Genomic DNA, 22,620 nt, shown 5'->3' on the forward strand with positions numbered 1-22,620 from the left:
TAAGTAAATCAAGCATAAATAACCATAAGCCCGCATTTTAAGAGCAAACTAGAAGTCAGCAATTATTCTTGAGCCATATCAAGATAAAATGTCAAGGGTTCCAGGAAGCCATGAATGACTCCACTGTTTAAGAGCCATTTGGATGTGAGCTTGGTGGCTGGTGACAGATAGAAAAGACTCAGCTGTGGGAGCTTTGTTTGCTGGCTGCTCGGTGCTCAGTTGAAGCATCTATGCCCAGGGACAGGTCGAGAGGAACAGCTGGGTGGGAAAAGGGCGAACCGGAATAGCAGACGTTCCACTCAGAGGAGGCAAGTGTGGAGGCAGAAATAACTGCGTTTTTAAACCCTCAAAAATAGTCCAAGCAAAGGTCACACAACCAGGGCGGGAGAAATGGGGAGAGTCATATTTAATTAAGAAATCCTAAGTCAGGAAAGGGAAAAAGTGAACGTCAACTCACCTGCCTTGGATATGTGTAGCATTCAAAGATCTGAGCATCCCGGGAGAAAGGCACGGAGCGAACACTCCTTGACATCCATGAGAATTACTAAATAAATATTATTAAATATTTGCACACTTCCTCCCAGTGACAGGAGATGCTCTGTTATCTCTTTAATAGTTGAGGAAATTAAAGCTCGTTCTTAAAGACTTATTTTTATTTATGTGTATGTATGTGTCTGCTTGTATATGTCACATGTGTGCAGGTGCCAGAAGAGGCCAAAGGAAGGTATCAGATCCCCTGGAGCTGGAGTTACAGGCAGTTGTGAACCATATGACTTGGGGGACTGAACTCAGGTCCTCTGCAAGAACAGCAAGTGCTCTTAACTGCTGTAACACCCCCTGTCCCCAAAACTCAGATTATTTAAGGCCATACTGCAAATACATGGTCAAATGGGATTCTGGGCTTGCGTTTGCCACTGTTCAGTTCTTGCAGATGAAAACTCTTAACAACCTACATTTTCCCTCACCTGTCGTTATGACATGGACACATTACTGCTGTATCTAAGTCCTGTGCAACAGCCAGTGGCTGACTGCTTGTTTTGTTTCTGTCTTGAGATAGTTATGTAGCCCAGGCTGATTCAGAACGCTCAGCATCAACGCCACACACACACACACACACACACACACACACACACCCGGCCCCCAGCCTCCTAGTGTGAGTTGCTGGTACTGACATCTGATGTTTAGACGGTTTTCATTTACTCAGCCACAGCTCATCTGCTAGATGTCAAAGATGAAACACAAGTTGACACATGCCTGCTCATTAATCTCTAATATACACAGAAATACCTTGGATTCTTTGAAAGCAGTTCATCATTGCCTGGGGCTGGAAACTGTTTTTGGTCCCTTTGTTTCAAGATTATTTATGAAACACTAGATATGCAACCTTCAATGTGAACTCTTAATTGCGGCCCTTTAAGATGATTTCATACCCTCCGAAGGGTGTAAATTAGAAGAACAGTAGAGTGAACGAAAGGGCACGCTGTGAATGCAGCTGCCCTAGGTCCAAAAGGAACCCAGCATCAGTTCCATGCTCGCTGCTCCTCTCCAGTCAATCTTGTGAGAAAAATCAGACACACAGGCGAGAGGTAAGAACAACCTCTCCATCACCCTTCGCCCACCACAGTGTTTATGATCGTCTGTGGCTTTCAGGACAGGGCCAGGTCCTAAGAGGGGAGATACTCTGTGTTCACAGTACCTGGGCCCCAGCACTTGATTTCATTCACGTGCAGATAACCTGGGGTCTGTGCACTTGTGTGTGCAACTGTGTGTGGTATGTGCTAGTCTTTGAACTCTTATGCACTGAGCCATGTTGCCAGCCCCCATAGACATTCTGTATGACTTTGCAAAGACTCCATTGTGATCCTTTCACTGTTTCATCAGGTCCTATCCTGTGTCCAATTTAATAAAAGGCCAAAGCACACTGATCCATCCATCCAGCGGCAACATAAGAGAAAGGGCAGGACCGGGAGATGGCCTGGTGGGTAAAACACTTTCTGCACAAGCATGAGAACCTAAGTTCAGATCCCCAGGACCCACGTAAAAGCTGGACCCATGCTCACGTGTGTAACCCTCCTCACTAGAGGCTCACTGGTCAGCCAGGCTAGCTCAGAGGGGGGAAGTTCCAAGGTCACCGAGAGAAACTGTCTTAGAAAATAAGGTGGAGGGCAACCACGGAGGATATCTGAAGTAGTCCTCTGAATGTGCCCCCCCACGTGTGTGTGCTTACACACACACACACACACACACACACACACACACACACGAGGAAGGCAGAATTGCTGGCAGGGCAGGGGACTGAGAGGTCATCTGGTTTTTCATTCAGTCCCAGGAACAATGCTGGCCCAGAGCGGGCTCCTCTCCAGCCACTGCAGCCTCGTTCCCACTCCACCCAGCTGCACCTGGCTTCTGTTTAACCCCGCAGAGAGAGGGGAGGGGGGATCCTAAAAGACAACACAGAGGTGAGTGGAAGCCATTGAGCTCGTGAGCAGGAAGTGAGAATCTGAAGCAGCTCAGCCTTCATAACCTGAGGCCAGCAGCCATCTGTTTCCCAGCAGACAGCGGTAAGGGGAAAGCGGCGGCATTTCCAGGGTCTGTGCTGAGCACGGCCTTCGATTCTGTCTATGAGGAGAGACAAGAGCCCAGACGGGATCACCCAAGGTGTCCTCTGTCACTCGCTGGCTGGGTGATCCCATGTAAAAATGAATTTCCCTGAGTTTTTCAGACCTTCCTCCAAGAGAGGATCTAGTCTAGAAAGTTCTTCCCAGGGTGGAACGGCTGACGAGTCAAGCACATGGTCGGTGCTGATGGGCTGCAAACAACGAATGGACATGAAGACAGCTTCTCTCACTCTCCTGGATATTCCCCTGCCCCTTCTAATTTTATCTGTGTCTGAGGTGCGTGCGTGCCTGTGTGTGTGTGTGTGTGTCTGTGTGTGTCTGTGTCTATGTGTCTGTGTGTGTGTCTATGTGTCTGTGTGTGTGCCTCTGTGTGTGTGTGTGTATGTGTCTGTGTGTGTGCCTGTGTGTGTGTGTGTGTGTGTCTGTGTCTGTGTGTCTGTGTCTGTGTCTATGTGTCTGTGTGTGTGTCTGTGTGTGTGTCTGTGTGTCTGCATGTGCACAGGGGCTGGAGGACAGCTTCGGGAGTCACTCCTCCCCTCAGGTGCCTTCCACCTTGTTGTTTTGAGATAGGGTCTCTCTCCGGGAGGGCCATGGGGCTTACTATTTGGCTAGGCTGACAAGACCATTCCAGGGATCACCCTGTCTCTGCCTCCCCAGCACTGGGACTCACAAGCAAATGCCACCACACCTGGCTTTACATGGGTGCTGGGGAGGGAACTCAGGTCCTCATGCTCACAAGCAAACATTTTATTGGCTGAACTACTTCCTCGGCTGGCCCCTCTATTTTCTTTTGTCTTTTTGGGGGCCTGTCCTGGAGCTCGCTCTGTAGACCAGGCTGGCCACGAACTCACAGAGATCTGCCAGCTCTGCCTCCCGAGTGCTGGGATTAAAGATGTGTGCCACCGCTGCCTTGGCCCCTCTATTTTCAATGGCTACTCCAATAGCAAGGAAAACAGAGGAGAGAGAGTCTCCTCTACTATAATCATATTAATACTGTGATTTCTGCTGCTAATCATCTCTCTGGCCTTTCTGGTTGACAGTCTACCTCAGTAAAGCTGCATGTTAATGAAAATACCATGTTCACTGTGGCCCGGGTGGGTGTGGAGCAGCAGAAGAGAGAAGAGCAGCGGACGGAGGAGAGCGGCGGGACGGAGGAGAGCAGCAGGACGGAGGAGAGCAGCGGACGGAGGAGAGCAGCGGGGTAGAGGAGAGCAGCGGGACGGAGGAGAGCAGCGGGACGGAGGAGAGCAGCGGGGTAGAGGAGAGCAGCGGGGTAGAGGAGAGCAGCGGGACGGAGGAGAGCAGCAGGACGGAGGAGAGCAGCGGGACGGAGGAGAGCAGTGGGGTAGAGGAGAGCAGCGGGGTAGAGGAGAGCAGCGGGACGGAGGAGAGCAGCGGGACGGAGGAGAGCAGCGGGACGGAGGAGAGCAGCGGACGGAGGAGAGCAGCGGGGTGGAGGAGAGCAGCTGGACGGAGGAGAGCAGCGGGGTAGAGGAGAGCAGCTGGACGGAGGAGAGCAGCGGGGTAGAGGAGAGCAGCGGGACGGAGGAGAGCAGCGGGACGGAGGAGAGCAGCGGGGTAGAGGAGAGCAGCGGGGTAGAGGAGAGCAGCGGGACGGAGGAGAGCAGCAGGACGGAGGAGAGCAGCGGGACGGAGGAGAGCAGTGGGGTAGAGGAGAGCAGCGGGGTAGAGGAGAGCAGCGGGACGGAGGAGAGCAGCGGGACGGAGGAGAGCAGCGGGACGGAGGAGAGCAGCGGACGGAGGAGAGCAGCGGGGTGGAGGAGAGCAGCTGGACGGAGGAGAGCAGCGGGGTAGAGGAGAGCAGCTGGACGGAGGAGAGCAGCGGGGTAGAGGAGAGCAGCGGGGTAGAGGAGAGCAGCGGGACGGAGGAGAGCAGCTGGACGGAGGAGAGCAGTGGGGTGGAGGAGAGCAGCGGGGTAGAGGAGAGCAGCGGGACGGAGGAGAGCAGCGGGGTAGAGGAGAGCAGCGGGGTGGAGGAGAGCAGCGGGACGGAAGAGAGCAGCGGGACAGAGGAGAGCAGCGGGATGGAGGAGAGCAGTGGGACGGAGGAGAGCAGCGGGGTAGAGGAGAGCAGCGGGACGGAGGAGAGCAGCGGGATGGAGGAGAGCAGTGGGACGGAGGAGAGCAGCGGGACGGAGGAGAGCAGCGGGGTAGAGGAGAGCAGCGGGACGGAGGAGAGCAGCGGGGTAGAGGAGAGCAGCGGGACGGAGGAGAGCAGCGGGGTAGAGGAGAGCAGCGGGACGGAGGAGAGCAGCAGGATGGAGGAGAGCAGTGGGACGGAGGAGAGCAGCGGGACGGAGGAGAGCAGCGGGGTAGAGGAGAGCAGCGGGACGGAGGAGAGCAGCGGGACGGAGGAGAGCAGCGGGACGGAGGAGAGCAGCGGGACGGAGGAGAGCAGCGGGACGGAGGAGAGCAGCGGGATGGAGGAGAGCAGCGGGGTGGAGGAGAGCAGCGGGATGGAGGAGAGCAGCGGGATGGAGGAGCCTCAGTTCGAATGCACCAGGCCCACGTGGCAAACTAACCATTTCCTGCAGAGCAATGTGAAGACCAGTCAGGCCTTATGTGGGTGGGTGAGATGACGCCCCATCCTCCTCTACGTCCCAGGGCCACAGACCACAGCTGACCTGCACTGTCATGGAGGAGGCCCCCGGGCTTCGCTGAGGAGCCATGTGAGCTGAGGGCCAGATCAGAACTGCTCAGGATCTAGCAGGTGCTTGATGAAGACAGAGAACCTTCTAGAGATCAATGAGGTATTGCTTGACAGGTATGAATGAGACCCTCTTTCCCTTTTCCCATGAAGTTATCAATAAAATAACCTGCCTGGTGAAATCACAGTGGAGTGTGTTCTCCCACTTGGTCCCTCCCTGGGCCAGGACCAAGTGCTGAGTCACACCAAGAACCAGAAACAAGAGGGAGGTGACACGGGAGAAGCATTTGTTGCACAGGGACACTAAGTTGATACAGAGTTAATATTTGTTGAGATCTCTGCAGGTTCCGGTCCACCCTGAACAATGCAGGGGCGGCCTTGTCTCACAAAGGTAAGCATCCCTCAGGCAGCACGTGACTGTCCTCCAGTCACGTGCATGGAAACTGCTGACTCAGAAGATGAAAGCCACCAGCTTTAGGAAGGTAACCCAGGGTCTATGAGAGGATCAGTCCCAAGCAGACATCATGCTTTTTCCCCTTGGGTGGCCGAGGTTTGAACCCTGGACCTTGTACATGCTAGAGAAGAGATGCACTGCTCATCTATCTACACCCTCGGCCCCTTTGAAATTTCTTTTTTGAGACGTCGTCATCCCAAGTTGCCAAGGGCAGTCTTCAACTTGTCCTAAGCAGTTGAGACCGGAGGAGTGTGGTACGATACCTGCCTGAGATAGACTTCAAAATGATCCAACTTTTACTCCCGAGTTTTGCTCCTCACCGAGGCCTGGTTTACTGACTCTAATACTGTTAGGGAAGCAGGCTCTGCCCCTGGCTGGCCCCTGAGCTTTCTCCCGCTACTGAATAAAACTCAGGAACAGATGTCTTGCTCCCTCGCCTGTCCAGAACTTCTCTCCAGGGAATAAGTTCAACAGAATGGCCTTCCAAAAAGAAGATGGGTGTTGGCCAAGGACATGGTAACAACCGTGCATCTTTGAGGTCCAACTGTGTGCACTCATTGGGGGCCAGCTCTGTGTTTACCATGTGCTAGGGGCTCGGTAGAATTGTACTAGGCATTGAGAAGTATAAAACTAAGATAGGGACTCTGTCCTCAGAATACTTAAAATAGTTGGGAAGTCAGGCATGTATAAAATTAAATATATGTGGTTAAGAATGTCTTAATTGAGACTGTCTGAATTTACCATAAAATGAGGAGCAGATGAGTGCTCTGAAATCTGAGAGCTGGGATCAGTTGCCTATCCTTTGGGCCTCCAGGGAGCTGGGAGCCTGGGAGAGGTATCCCACAGCTGAGTCTGGAAAGCAAATAGCGCTTCACTATGCAGAGGAGAGAAGCATAAAGAGTGATTTCCAAAACAAGGAGGAGCAATGCCCGAGCCCAAATGCCCAGGGGCCCTGGAGTGGGGAGGCTGGTACGGGGGCATCTGTTTAGCTGGGGGTACCTGGGAAGGAGAGCCAGAGAAGGAGAAAGAGAAGGATCCAGGAGGCTTGGAGAGGGCCTTGAAAGCCAGGCTAGGGGCTTTTGCTTCATCATGTGGATTTGCCATTGTCACATGGCATGGTAGCCCAAGTGTTCAAGGTAGTCCCCACAGTGGCGCTATTGGAAGAGCTGGATCTAATCCAAAGTCTGGGTCACTGGGGTGTGTCACCAAAAGGGACTGGAGTTCCAGCCCCTTCTCTCTCTGTTCTCTAGCTTGTGATGTGAGTGGGTTCACTCTGCCATCTGCTGCCACCATGGTGTGGCTTCCTGGCACAAAGCAACAGTAACTCGGTCATGGGGAACCTCCAACACTGTGAGCCGAAAACAAACATTTTCTCTTATTAGTTGATTATCTCAAGGATTTTTGTTACAGTGACAGGAAGCTAACTAACACAGTGTGCTATGCCAGTTCCTACCAGGAGGGCAGAGAATCCCGCTCAGTTTGTACAGTGCATCCCAGCACGCACAAAACCCTGGCTTTGATCCCCAGCAAGGCTTAAAATCAGACATGGTAACTGACACACATTTGAGGTTCTAGCTTTCAGAAGGCAAAGGCAAGAGGATCAGAAGTTCAAGGTAATCCTTGGCCACAGAGTAAGTCTGAGGCCAGCCTGGGCTACATGAGGCCCTGCCTCACACAAAACAATGAAATGGGGGTGGGGGAAGTCCCACAAATAACATCAATGTCTTCTAATTCATTTTTGCTTCAAGTAAAGACACAACTGTCACAGGAAAGTCTACCAGAAGGAACATGATGTCATGGGGATCCAAGCAGTGAGTAACTAACGGAGCCACAGAATAAGAGGAAGTCATGGTAAGGAGGGAGGGGAGACATCAGGTCTCACTAAACAAAAGTCACGTGTAAAGCACATGGAAACTATCTCCACAGCACAGAAAAGTACCACTGCAGGAGGATCAGTTCGTCTCAGACAGTGACCCTTTGGGGTCAGAAGGCCAACCATGTGGTGATGTCATCGCCTGTGACTACATTTACAGACCCCGGGCTTTGTCTGTCAACTGCCTTCCACCATAGTTACTGCCCTACTGTCTAAGTGCCACTTGAAGTCATTTCATCCGGATTTGAATCATGGGACATACTGTGAAGCTCTGCATCCTTTCCTCTTCTCATCTACTGGACCCAGGCAAGACCCACTCAAAGAATTTCTTAGGGATGATGTGAGCATGGACACAGGGGAAGCCAAAGCTCTTAGTGAGGCGCCCGGTGCAGAGTGAGTGCCCGACCAGCAGTCCGTATCACTGCTCACTTACCCTCTCACTGTGTTGTAAACGGCTGTCCTCCAGCACAGGGGCCATTACCATCTCCATGAGAGCAAATGAACAACTGAGCTTGTTGTTTCTTCACAGGAGGGGGTAGGGAGGGTCATTAGACCCTCATCTGAGATTCTAGATATTCCTTCTAATACCTCCCCCTGACCCAAGCTGCAGGTGCCAAAATATATAGCGTGCAGAAGGTTAACTGAAAAGGAGACACTATCCATACAGCTACGGGGAGGTTGCCATTGGTGTTGTGGTGACACTTGGCAGTGATTCCACTGCCTTGGGGTCACCCACACTCCTGTTAGTAACTCTTTGCCCACACTCTAAGTAAGCCCAATAAACATCAGTTGGGCAAGTTGGACTTTGGTGAAATTGCTACATTGGCTGGTCATTGGTGTCCTATTTGGGGTAAGTGCAGTAACTGTGCTGCCCTAGGGAAAGTTCCCAAAACAGAGGGGGACATCCAAAAGTCTAGTTTTCAAAACCATGTGGGAAACAGCCCTCAAAACCATCCTGTGAGAGGCGGAGAAGAGGAGCCCTGAGAGTCTATTCAGGCTGAGACAGGATCAGCGGACGGGCTTAAGTGGCTTCAGCACAGTAATGAGAGTGTGCTGAGCACTGGTGCACACCGGCGCCTCTCCCAGAGTAGTCAGCATGGAAGCTGGAGGCAGTGGCACAGTGTTTTGATACCAGCTGAGGAGTCGGGTAGAAGATCAGGAGTTCAAGATAAGGGCTCTGAGGATAGCTTAGGGAACATGAGATCTTGTTTCAAAAAAAAAAAAAAAATTCAAACCTAAACCAACCAATCAAAAAAGTCAGCAAAGAATAGAGAAAGGAGAGGCCAGAGGAGCAGGATCAATCCAGAGACAAGTAAGAAGCAAGCATGGTGTACTGTCAGCTTTAACTGTCACCTTGACACAACCTGGAGTCACTTCAGTAAGTCTTAATGAGGAATTACCTAGGCCAGATTGGTCAGTGAGCATGTCTGTGGAAGGCTGCCTTGACAGTTAATTGATGTAGGAAGACCCAGTCATTGTGGGCAACACCATTCCCTAAGCAGGGGCTCCTCAACTGTATGAGAGAGGAGAAAGCTAGCTGGGGGTAAGGGGACCTGCATGCAATGATTTTTCTCTGCTGTGGGTATGATACGACAAGCTGCTTCAGGTTCCCATACTGTGACTTCTCAGCTGTGATGGATGGGAACCTGCTTGATGCCAAACTGCCCAGGAGAAGGGTGGGCAGGAAGGCTAAGTGGCAGATAACCTCTCAGGGGCCCAGGTGGCCAAAGTTGGCAGTACATGTACGTTTATGTAGTACTAGATGTTGTGGCTGGGAAGCGGGGGGGGGGGGTGCCCCAAACTCAGGCTTCCCTTGCAAAGGGGTCAATTTGAGAATAGCAACTCAATGGTACCAAGCTCATGGGCTGCCATCAGGCTGAAATGAATGAACAAGAATTTAAAAATATGGACATCCCACCAAACCACTGACCTCAAAACACTTTTCTCTCTTTGCTTGGTGAAGCAGGTTGGCCATTCCAGGGAGCAGAACTGGAAAGATGAACATTTCCAGATAATCTTTGGGGGAACCTGAAATAAGAATATTCCCACTGAAAATCCCAAAAGACTAAATTCATCTGAAAAAGACATTTACTGCTTTACAGAGAGAGGGGAGAGGGAAGAGGGAGGGAGAGACAGAGAAGGAGAAAGGGAGACAGGGAGGGAGGAGGGATGGAAATATATTCCATCTGGGCTGGGGCTGTAGTATCTCAGTTGGCTGAGTGCTTGCCTAGCATAGAGGAAACCCTGGCTTTGATCTCCAGCATCCAATAAACTGGATGTGGTACTGCAGGCCTGTAGTCATAGCACTCAAGAAGTAGAGGCAGGAGGATCAAAAGTTCTGGGCAAGCCTTGGCTATATAGAAAGTTCCAGGCAAGCCTTGGCTATATAGAAAGTTCCAGGCAAGCCTGGGAGACCCTGTCTGAAAAACAACAAAACAAGAAAAGTGCGGTCTGTTCAACAGCATCATTTTACTTGTCATTGTGCTTCAGGTTGTGAGCCTCTGGACTCTGGCAAGGACATGGTCGGGGACCTACCTGGGTCAAGTCCTCCACCCGCTTACGGCACCTAGGCAGTCATAGCACAGAGGCCAGTGTCTGTGGGAGCAGTGGGGTGTGAGCATGAGGTACCACGGGAACTGAGGCTAGAGAGAAGCTGGGACAGGCGAGTAGGACAGATGAGGCCTGACAGTCACAGTAACACTGGCAGCGCTGGCCAGGGCCCAGAGCAGAAGGCACAAAACCAACAAGGAGAAAGAGCATAGGGAGGCCTCACGAGCTGCGGCTCAGAGGGACCAGCAGGCTGGACAACAGGACACTTTCTTCTGCTCTGTGCATCTGTTTACCCTTCCTGTCCCTAACTTAGTATTTAGGAGAGAATCAGCTAGCTTTCTCCTCTCTCATACAGTTGAGGAGCCCCTGCTTAGGGAATGGTGTTGCCCACAATGGCTGGGTCTTCCTACATCAATTAGGGCTTGCTCCGTTCTCTCTGCTGCGTGCTAACCTTGCAAAGGCCTCAGTGACCCAACAACAGTCCTCTTATAAGTGAGGACTATGGGGCTGGGGAGGTGCTTAGCTCGGGGCTCGAGATCAACCCCCAGCACCAGTGTGAACAAAGCCAGGTGCGGTGGTGTGGGCTTGTGATCCCAGTGCTGGGGAGGGGTCTCCTGGGGCTCACTGGCCAGTCAGCTAGCCCAAAAGATAAGACAAAGCGAAGAACTGCAGATAGTGATGTGTCTGAGCACCCCCCTACCGTGTGAATGTGACTATTACACCCCAAACCAGAGGATAAGGCTCGCCCCCTTACTCACAGGTCTTGGGCTCCACCGTCTCTGTCTTCTTGGGAGGACAAGGCACAGGAGGCACCACTGGGAACGAGTGTACAGGGAAGTAGTGCTCCATGTTGAAGCCATGGGGAACCAGTTCCTCCAATGGTGTGACCTACAGGCAGCGGGGTAGGGCCGTGAGTTCCAAATCAGCTTCGAGAATTGGATCTGTCTTTATTTTTTAAATTCAACTTATTTATGCAGGGGGTGCACACATGCCACAGCACACGTGTGGAGGTCAGAGGACAATCTGTGGAAGTTGGTTCTCTCCTTCCTGAGTTCCCAGGAACTGAACTCAGGTTGTCAGGCTTGGCAGCAAACACCTTTCCCCACTGAGCCATCTCGCCAGCCCTCAGTTTTCATCATCATCATCATTTATTATTATTATCATCATCATCATCATTTATTATTATTATCATCATCATCATCATCATCATCATCATCAGTTTTTTGGCTTTTTCAAGACAGGGTTTCTCTGTGTAGCCTGACTGTCCTAGAACTCGATTTGGAGACCAGGGTGGTCTTGAACTCAAAGATCAGCCTGCTTCTGCCTCCCAAGTGCTGGGATTGAAGGCGTGCGCCACAGTGCCTGATTTCCTTTTATAACCTTATAAGGGAATGAACTTCTATGTCAGATAGGTTGGGGGTCGTTCTGAATAGACGTGTTCACCCCCCTTCCCTCCTGGCATGCCGCTTTTAAATGAATAACGGGTTGCAAGTTTAGCTCAGTGGTTGGGTACTTGCCTAGCAAGCACAAGGCCCTGGGTTCGGTCCTAAGTTCTGAGGAGGAAAAAAAAGACAAAATTAAATGACAGTGAAGTTAGAAACCTTAGTGGGGAACAGGGACAGGAAGACAGTCTGTGGTTGAGACATTGGCCAACAAACCAAAACAGAAGGAGGAGGCTAGGGAGTGGTCATGGCTCTTATCCTGCAAGTGTGAAAAGCAGAGTTCAGAACCCACGTAAATATCAGGTGGGTATGGCAACCCCCTGTAATTCCAGCCTCTGAGGTGGAGAAATGATTCCCAGAGAAATGGCCTAGCAAGGCTGGCTGCATCAGCAAGCTCTGGGTTTGATTGAGAGACCTTTTTCAACGAATCAGGCACAAATGTGACAGGACGACAATCTCTGACACCAACCTCAGGTCTCCACACACATGTGCACCCCACAAGTGTGCCCACACACATACAAGCCTGCAAACACACATGTGCACCAGACACATAAGAGCATGGGAAAAATACACAGGGACGAAGTCAGTTTGGATGACCAAGAGAGGAAGTGGGGGAAGCCATAGGAGGAAACAGCCCTGGATGACAAGGGGCTTGGCCCTCAGAACTGCTGGGCACACAACAGTGAGAAAAGAAGGGCAATGCCATCCGGAGGGCCAAGTGCCCATGTTTTCCCTTGGGCTGTTGTCCCCTCTTGACCCCCAGGAGCTTCCTTTGCACCAGCATGTCCTGTCGCCTCCCCAACCTCCCCAGTGGCTCTTCTGTACACACATAAAGCAAAGCCCGAGAAGGAGAACTCCCATGGGATATTGTACTGGTATCCCCAAACCCACTTCTGATTCAGAGGTCTACTGCCCAACAGGGAAATACTGACGCTGTTCCTGGCCACCCTGAAGAAGTCTTCCAGAGGTAACCACGCCCATGAGACTGAGCTTTTCTATTCATAGAGGAGATCCATCCAGAAAGCAAAGCCCTATATATACAGCTACAGGAAAGCAAGCATACCAGCTGTGGTGCCTACTTTTAGATGCCGAATGGAATACAATAGGACAGACTGAGACCACTGATAGAGCTATCCAGTGTGTCTGTGAAGGTGATCTGCAGATCAGAGACCAGGGCAGACTGAGACCACTGATAGAGCTACCCAGTGTGTCTGTGAAGGTGATCTGCAGATCGGAGACTAAGCTGGGGGCTGAGTTGGGGAAGATTCACCCTCACTGGAGACAGGCCCATCCAAGGCAGGTGGCAGAGAAGTGGAAGGAAGTGAATTCTCTGCCTCCTAGAGCCACATGCCTTTATTTTGCACCTGGCTTACATGTTGGGACTCCTGATACAGTGTTTTGATTCTGGAACTTGCATCTGTGGCCCCTGGGTCTTGGACCTCTGCACTTGGACTGAGAGATACTCATCAGCTTCCCCGAGTCAGAGGCCATCAGGCTCAGAGTAAGCAACACTGCTGGCTTTTAAGTTCTCCAGCTTGAAGACAGCCTGCTGTGAGACTGTGCCGTGTGGTGGTTTGAAAGAAAATGGCCCCCAAAGGGAATGGCACTATTAGGAGTTATGGCTTTGTTGGAGGAAGTGTGTCACTGTGGGGGCAGGCTTTGAGGTCTCTTTTTCTCAAGCATCCCTCAGTGTGACAGGCAGTTGACTTCCTGTTGCCTGCAAGATGTAGTAAGCATTCTCAGCTCCAGCACCACGTCTGCCTGGATGCTGCCATGCTCCCCTTCAGAGCATAATGGACTGGATCTCTGAAACTGCAAGTCAGCCACCCTCAATTAAATGCTGGCTTTATAAGAGTTGCTGTGATTATGGTGTCTCTTCACAGCAATAAAAACCCTAACTAAGCCATGCAGCTTTAGTAATGTGTGTGAGATGATTCACTAATGAGCCTCCTGTCATCTACCTACCTATCTATATCATCAATCAACTATCTACTATCTATCTATCTATCTATCTATCTATCTATCTATCTATCTATCCATCCATCCATCTACCCAATCATCTCCTACTGGTTCTGATGCTCTATACAGCCCTAAGGTACTTGGCTCTATAGAAAAATACTCTTAGGCTCCCATTTAAGATTGTACACAACTGGGAGCTGGGGAGATAGCTCAGCAGTCAAGAGCCCTGGCTGCTCTTCCAGAGGTCCTGAGTTCAACTCCCAGCACCCATCTACAATGAAATCCAGTGCCCTCTTCTGTCATACAGGCATACATGCAGGCAGAACACAGTGTACATAATAAATAAATAATTCTTTAAAAAAAAAAGGCTGTACACAACTAAAGCTCTCTACACAGATCAAGAACACCAATTGGATAAAAACCAAAGATCAAGAATTATAGCCATGGTTGGGCTTGGTGGTAAACACCTGTAACCCTACCCAGCACCTGGGGGGAAGAGCAAGGAGGATGACCACAAGACCTTGTCTCCAAAATAAATAAATAGATAGATAAATAAATAAGAAAGAAAAGGAAGGAAGGAAGTTGGGAGGGACAGGATGAGAGAGAGAGAGAGAGAGAGAGAGAGAGAGAGAGAGAGAGAGAGAGAGAGAGAAAAGAAAGGAAGGAAGAAAGAAAGTTAGTTAGGAGGGATGGGACAAAACAGGACGAGGGAGGGAGGGAAAGAGGGAGGAGAGAGAGGGGGGAAGAAAGGAAGGGAGGAAGGAAAGGGAGGGAGGGAGGGAAGGAAAGGAAGAAAAAAAGAAAAGAAAGAAAGCTAGCATGCAAGATCCAGGTATGGTGATGTAAACTTAGCACCTCAGCACTCTGAAAGCTAAGGCAGGAGAATTAAGTGTTTAAGGCCATCTGAGCTATATATGGAGCTCCATGCCAGCCTGGTCGCATCTATATAGTGAGACCCTGTCTAACAAACAAAAACTAAAACCAATAAATAGAAAAACTGTCCTTAGAAAAAATAATTCAGGAAAGAAAATGATAATTAGCATCTGGAGAGAAATTTGTGTAAGAATTGCACCCGCAAAGAAAGAACAGGATGTTAGCAAAAAGGAACAGTCACAGAACAAGAGTTTTAAAAACAAGAATTTGTCAGAGGCCATTGCAATAATAAAAATTACTCAAAATCTACAGAATTCAGTTTAGGTTCTATCCCTGCAAACTTGTTCAGTCCCTTTGCCTCTTGAGTCTTTAAAAAAAAAAAATTAAGGCTGTCCAGTGAATGCAATTCCAAGGTATATTTCCAAGGGTACACCCTTCTTGGCTGCTGGTCCTCTCTCAGCACACAGAGAAACCTGCTCTATCCACAACTATCACTATATAGATCCACTGTAAACATCTTTTACAGTGTGAGCTGGTCACAAGGAAATGTGAGCTGCCCCATTTTATGGAATCCACCGTGAGGTTCAAAGTGCATATATGATGGTTCTTAAGCCACTCCACTCTCAGAAGAAGCATGTTGCAAGTTCTACCTCCAGTGTCTCCCCTCTCTCCCTCCCGAGCCAGGATGTGACCCTCAGGGTTCTTGGTACTGCTCTCGCTGAAGCCTGGGCAATACTCACCGAGCTCACTGTAACGGCTGCTTCCTCCTTCACTTTATATCCTTCTGGAAGGGTAGGTATCTCAGCTTCATACTCTAAAGGAAGGGGGAAAGTGTTCATTGAAGTTTGTGATGCAATTTCCCTCTTGGAATAAAATGTTCTTGAGGTTTATTTCAGTTGGTAGTTTGCATAAATGAAACACAACTGCTCATTGCAGGTTATTGGTTTTGATTTATTTATTCAAATAAATCAGTACTGGGATGGAACCCAGGGCTCTGCAGGGTGAGTGCTCTCCTGCTGAGGTACATCCCCAGTCCCAGTATGTTGATTTCTTTAAGCCACCTTATGCAAAATGAGTAAGATGCTTGGTACCTTGCATGAAAGTCAAGGCTTAATGTTAGTCTGAGACTCTTCCCCAAACACTACAACTTCAGACTCTGCCCAAACATTATGGTAACTGCAAGGACTAAGCAGAGTAAGACAAGGTTGAAGACGATGCCTGTGGCATATGTGGTGGTTTGAATGAGAATTCCCGTCTTAGTCAGGGTTTCTGTTGCTGCAACAAAACACCATGACCAAAAGTTGGGGAGGAAAGGGTTTATTTGGCTTATACTTCCGTATCACTACTCATCATCAAAGAAAGTCAGAACAGGAACTCAAACAGGGCAGGAACTGATGAAGAAGCTATGGAGAGGTGCTGCTTACTGACTTGCTCCCCATGGCTTGCTCAGCCTGCTTTCTTATAGAACCCAGGACCACCAGCCCAGAGATGGCACCACCCACAATGTGCCGGGCCTTCTCACATCAATAACTAATTAATAAAATGCCCTACAGCTGGATCTTATGGAGGCTTTCTTTCAATTGAGTTTCCCTCCTTTCAGATAACTCTAGCTTGTGTGTCAAGTTGACATAAGAAGACCAGCCAGCACGCCTCCATAGGCTCATACGTTTGAATGCTTGGCCCACAGTTAGTAAAACAGTTTTGGAAAGGATTAGGAGGTGTGGCCTTGTTGGAGAAAAGTGTGTCATAGGGTAGGCTTTGAAGTTTCACACTTTGACTCCAATTTGTGCATCAAATGTAAGCTCTCAGCTACTACTCCAGCCATGCCTGCCTGCTGCCATGCTCCCTGCTATGATGGTCATGATTCACCCTCTGACACTATAAGCAAGCCCCCAAGGAAATGCTTTCTTTTATAATTTGTCTTGGTCATGGTGTCTCCTCACAGGGGGAAAAAAAGTAACTAAGACGGCACACATGGAGCAGAAAAACTTGGAGAATATTCCATTCAAATTCTATAGGGTGGTGACAACCACAGCTGAACAAGGCACAGAGATGCTCCTGGGCTACAACAAATGCTTCCCTGAGGAATGAAGAGAAAACACTGACAGAAACAAAACCTGTGGCAAGACCAATGTCTTCAAGACAGCCGCAGGCTCGTGTGGCAGCGAGGAGGAAACCGTCAGTCTAGGCGAGGTGGTGCTGATGGAATGGCTGTATTCACTAGTTTTCTATAAAATACCATGACCATGGCAACTTACAGGAGGGACTTATTTGGCTTATAGTTCCAGCAGGACAAGAGTCTGTCACGGCATGGAGAAATGGCAGCAAGCAGCAGGCATGACATCTTCAACTGCAAGCACGAAGCAGAGAGAGCCAACTGCTAGTGGTACAAGGCTTTGAAACCTCCAAGTCCACACTTCCTTCAACAAGGGCACATCTCCTGAGCTTCCCCAAACAGTGCCATCAATTGGGGACCAAGTGCTGTGGGATGGTCCTTCTGTACGCTGTGAATGTGTGTTGATCTCATCGGTTAATAATAAAGCTGTTTGGCCAATAGCCAGGCAGGATAAGGTTAGGCAGAAAAATCAAACTAAGGAGGTGAAGAAGAAGGGCAAAGCGAAGGAGTGGTGTAAGGAGCCACCAAAGAAGCAAGAAGCCAGAGAACTGGTAATGCCACAGACCACGTGGCAATACATAGATTAATAGAAATGGGTTAATTGAAATGTAAGAGCTAGTTAGTAATAAGTCTAAACCATCGGCCAAACATTTATAATAAATATAAGCCTTTGTGTGGTAATTTGGGAAGTGGCTGCCGGGTATTTGGGAATTGCTGGTGGGACAGAAACTTCTGTTTACAACCAAGTGTTCAAATACCTGAGACTATGGGGGGGGGGCATTCTCATTTAAACCATGACAGTGACTGCACTAGATACAAGTTTTATTTCCTTGCCTAGTTGCTTGCTAGGTAGTAGACAATTTCTCAACTTTTCATAAAGCACCTAAGTATCAGCTTGTGGGCAAGTACACCAATCCAGAGGTCATGAAAAAAAATTAAATTACATTTATTTATTTATTTGTGGGGGAAGACACACATCATAGTGCCCACATGGAGATCAAAGGACAACTTGCTGGAGTCAGTTCTCTCCTTTCATATGGGTCTCAGGGATCAAACCCAGGCCACCACTTGGTAGCAAGTGTCTTCACCTGCTGAGCCATCTTGCTGGCCCAATCATGAGTTATTTTGATTCTTAATACCTGCTACCGCAATGTTCACAGGTTGGAGCACTCCCCATGGGCATTAATGGGAGGGGATGAAACATTTAAGGGGTAGGACCTCTTAAAGGGTGGGAATATTCAGGTCACTGTCTCTCCTGTTTGGTTGTAGTGGTTGTTCGTTTTGGATGGGGCAGTGGGAATTGAACTCTGAGCCTCACCCTTGCTAGGCAAGCGCTCTGCCTGAGCCTACTTCCTCTGCTGCACTTCCCTTGCATAAAGAGATTAGTTTTGCTTTGCTGTGGTCCCACCATGAGGTTCTGCTATACCAAGTGTCTAAGCAACCTGGCTGTTGTGGTTTGAATGAGAAATATCCCCCACAGGCTCCTGTATCAGAACACTTGGTCCCCAGTTGGTGGTGCTCTTTGGGGAGTTTATGGGCACTTTACGAGGTACAGCCTTGCTGGAGGAAAGTACATTATCAGGGGCAGGCTTTGAAAGTTTATAGCCTTGATCAACTTCCTGTCCCCTGCCCCACTCTTTGGTAGATGGAATTCTCTACTTCCTGTTTCTGCTGCCATGCCCCCTTTGCTGCCATTGTGGACTGTAGCCCTCATGGTATTTGTCACAGGAACTAATACAATGCCCAACCCATCATGAATTAAAACCTTCAAAATGGTGAGCCAAAAGAAATCCTTTTTCTTTGTAAGAGGATCATCTCTAGCACTTACTACTGGGACAGAAAGTTCACTAGCCCACCCTTCATCACCTAAACATTATGCTCCAAGATGTTCCTTAGATGCCTCAAATCAAATAGCACCAAACACTACATAAACTATACCCTTTCCTATTACTAAGACCTCTGGTAAAAACTGACTTCATAATTTAGAGACAGCAAGAAATCAACAGCAGTAACAGCAAAGCAGATTGTTGTAACGCTACCCTGGGATAAGTTATTTGAACATTTGTTTACTTCTGGAGTTGTCTATTAAATAGTTTTGGACTACAGCTATCATTAGCTAACGGAAAAAAAAAATCAGGTAGTAAAACCTCAGATAAAGGGATACTAATACATTTAGGGATTTAAAACCATACAAAAGCTAGGCCTGGCAGCACACACCTACAATCCCAAAACCTGGCAGTTGAAGCAAAAGGATAAAGAGTGGGAAGCCAGGGACCAGCAAAATGGCTCAGTTTGTTAAGAGCAGAAGACCCAGATTCAATTTTGAGCACCTACTTGGTGGCTCCTAACTGTTGGAGAATGTTCAAGAATGGAGCCATGTAAGGAGATTTCTGAGTGCTTGTGAGAAAACTCAAAGAAATCAAGTTTCTTCAAAACCATGGAATTGTTCTTGGATTATGCTTTTGTGCCCCTCTTAGGTATAGTAGATACGAATGAGTTTACTTCAGTTTATTCATTATAACTCGCTATTGTTATTTATTTACATGCTTCTATGGAAAAATATGTTTCTGCCACATGTGGCTTACCCTCGTGATTGTACTCTTTACTCATGTGACCCCCCCCCAACCTTCAGAGTATAAATTGTCTGATGCTCAGAATAAAGCTGGCTATTACACGAGACTTTGGTCCCCCTCATTTATAGCTCCACTCTCCCAGGTCTGATTATCTTTAGAGCAGTAAACCACAACCATCTCTAACTCCAGCTCCAGAGGCTCTATCGCCCCCCTTTGGCCTCAGTGGGTACCAGGCACACAAGTATACAAGATATACAGACATATATACAGACAAAACACCTCTACATATAAAACAATTTCTTTTAATTAAAAAGGATAGAGTAGGAGGCCAGCCCAGGCTACATTCTCAAAAAAATTAAATTAAAATAAAGCAACATAAATGTATTATCTCACAATTCCCTTGAGTTGGAAATCTATACTCAGCATGCAGAAATCAAAGCATCAGTGATCTTAACTAAGATTTGAGATTCTTTTGACATTTCCTAGTTATTAGCAGAACTTGGCTTGTTATGGTTGTAGGTCTGAAGTCTCTGTTAACCTAACTGTTGGCTGTCAGCTCCTAGAGATGGCCCTCACGTCCTGCCAAAGGCAGTCCACATATGGTAATTGCTACTTCAGTGCTTCAAGAGTTCCAAGGCTCCTGCTTGAAACTCTGACTTCTGACAAGAACCAATATGCTAGATCAGACACACCTACAATAATCTCCCTACTCCAAAGTCAACTGACAATGAACTTCACATCTGGAGTCTTCACAGAAACACCTGTACCCACGTTTGAATACCAGAGAGATGTGGCACTAGGTGTGAAATCTTGGGGACTGTGTTAGAAGTTAGGTAGGTAGTTCCACTGCCTCCTTCTTCCCTCTGCCCTGAAACCACTGAGATAGTGAAAAATCTGTTTAGGTTTAAAATACGTGTGTATACCTTTGTCAAGATACTAAATATGTACTAATTCAAAGCAAATCTCAAGTAATTCAGAGGTCTTACAAAGGTAGTGGAAGTCACATCCCATTAAACACAGATCCAACCAGATCTTTTCAACAAATTAATTATATATGTGTAATAGTACGTGTACGTGTTTCAGCTCTGAAGGGAAAGGTAGCCTGGCGGTCAGGAGCCAGGCTATACCTATAGCTTGGAAGGGAAAGGTATCTTGGCCATTGGAAGCCCGGCGATACCTACAGCTCTGTTCTGGTGGGGGATGGTCTCCCCCTCCCCCTGGGAATGTAGCAGTTCTGCTTATCTCCTGGAGAGCCGTTACTTCTCTGCCCCACTCTGCTAAGGGGGGTTCCCCACAGAAATGTAGCAGTTCTGCTCCTGCTCTGGCAAAAGTTGTTACTTCTCTGGCTGGCTCCACTTCAGTGAAAGAAGGTCATCACCCAAACCTCATTGAAGAGATTTCTTGGGGGTGGGGACCCAGGAGTGGCTGCCTCTGCCAGGGTGGAAAATGTAGCTCCCAACTGAACAGGTACAGGGCTTATATAGGGCTACTTAGGGGCAAAGTTTTTCCAGGTAAAGATTTTCAGGGTGGAAGTTGGTTCAGTTTCAATCCCTGAGCTTAGACAAATTCAGAGATTGGCTGGATTTTGTGCTCAGGAATTGGTTGGTTTTTATGCTGAGTTTAATGTTTCTTTCACTGGCCCTTTTTAACCTTTTGGCTCTGGTTTCAGGGTCAGGGCAGCCCTTCTACCCTACAGTATGTACACATATATTTATATGTCTTTATAATGGACATTGGTTTCCCCTAATTTGAGTATATATGTATATATACATATAATCTTTGTGTATGTGTGTGTGTGAATGCAAGTGTACATGCCACAGGTACATACATGCACAGAGGTGGAAGGACAACCTGAGTGTCAGTCCTCACCTCACGACAGGGTCATGTCTCTCCTCTCTCTCTCTCTCTCTCTCTCCCTCCCTCCCTCTCTTTCTCCCTTCCTGCTGCACACACACCAGGCTCACTGGCTGTGAGCTTCCTGGGGTTCTCCTGTCTATGCCTCCATCTCCTGCAGAAATGTCTTGGTTACAGAGGTTACCATGCCCAGTGTCATGTGGGTACAGAGACTTGAACTCAGGTCCTCAAGCTTGTGCTGAACTGCTTTCTTAACCCGATGATTGATGGCTCTCCAGCCTTGTATTTTAATTTTTTAAGTTTATGATTATTTTATTATTTTATGTTTACTTATTTGTGCCTGTGTGCATGTATGTAAACGTGTGTGTCATGCATGCATGTGTAGAGGTCAAAGGACACTTATGGGAGTTGGTTCTCTCCTTCCAATACCTCGGTCCCAGGCATTGAACGTAGGTCATCAATCTTGGCAACAAGTGCCTTAACTCACCAAGCCCTCTCACAGCCCCCAATTCAACTGCAAGGCTAGCACAAAGCAACGGAGTTCATCTTGGCAACTTTGTATATGAATACATGTCATCACACCTGTTCTCCTTCATGTCCCTCCTCCCGAGTCTATCTTTTCTAACAGTCTGTACGTTTGGCTAGGGAAGTCACAGGGTTTGTTTATGCCCCAAATAACAATTGCTGCACAAATGGTTGACAGATAAGGCACAGCAAGTTCCTTTGAACCCGTTCATTAATCCACACCTGCTGGTGTGGCCCGTTTTGTGCCAGGAGCCGTCCTAGGTATTGAACACTGGGCCTTCCCACAGTGGTACAGATGATATGCCGTGTTTATTTAGCAAGTAAATGCCCCCTGGACCTTTGGCTAGTTTCCAGTATTTCCTTATTAACAATCCTGCAACAACAATATTAATAAATATGTCATTAGTTTTGTTTTTGTTTTTTCTTTTGTCTTTTCTTTTTTTTTTCTTTTCTTTCTTTCTTTCTTTTTTTTTTTTTTTTTTTTTTTTTTTTGGTTTTTGAGACAGGGTTTCTCTGTGTAGTTTTGCGCCTTTCCTGGATCTCACTCTGTAGACCAGGCTGGCCTCGAACTCACAGAGATCCACCTGGCTCTGCCTCCCGAGTGCTGGGATTAAAGGCGTGCGCCACCACCGCCCGGCTACATCATTAGTTCTTAAATGTGAAATTGTCCTGTCAAAAAAAAGGCCAATTTCCATACAGAGAGTTTCGAACGGGGCTGGAGAGACGGCTCAGTGGTGTTATACTCGATGCACAGGAGTGAGAACTGGAGTGTGAACTCCCAGGAATTGTGTAAGAGCTGGGTGTTCATGCTGGTCTGCCTACAGTCCCGGTTCTAGGGTGTAGAGACCTGGAATCTGTGGAGGGAGTTAGTTAATGAGATTAGAAGAAAAAGGGAGCCCCAGGTTCAGCGAGAGCCCCAGGTTCAGCAGGAGCCCCTGCCTCGATATATAGAGAATGATCGAGGAAGAGGAAGCCACCTGATGTCAACTTTGGCCAATAAAGGCAGGCACATACATGTGCATGTACACCACCCCCAGTCCTTACACACACATGTGTACCCATATATATAAGAACACACATACATATATATGTGTACCATACACACACATAAAAAT

General features: G+C 48.4%; 1 protein-coding gene across 2 annotated transcripts in view; it reads right to left on the reverse strand.

Moving 5' to 3' along the window:
* The window catches only part of Iqck (IQ motif containing K), a 121,968-nt gene that overhangs the window by 92,129 nt on the left and 7,219 nt on the right, over positions 1-22,620 (reverse strand). For both annotated transcript variants that reach the window (XM_037211119.1, XM_028867801.2), the window contains exons 2-4: positions 15,178-15,251; positions 10,922-11,051; positions 9,544-9,641 (exon numbers count right to left, since the gene is read on the reverse strand). In XM_037211119.1, coding sequence (XP_037067014.1) covers positions 9,544-9,641; positions 10,922-11,051; positions 15,178-15,251 — 302 coding nt within the window. The remainder of the gene's footprint in view (positions 1-9,543; positions 9,642-10,921; positions 11,052-15,177; positions 15,252-22,620) is intronic.

The sequence above is a fragment of the Peromyscus leucopus genome, chromosome 1, assembly GCF_004664715.2.
Source record: "Peromyscus leucopus breed LL Stock chromosome 1, UCI_PerLeu_2.1, whole genome shotgun sequence".
Lineage (NCBI taxonomy): Eukaryota > Metazoa > Chordata > Mammalia > Rodentia > Cricetidae > Peromyscus > Peromyscus leucopus.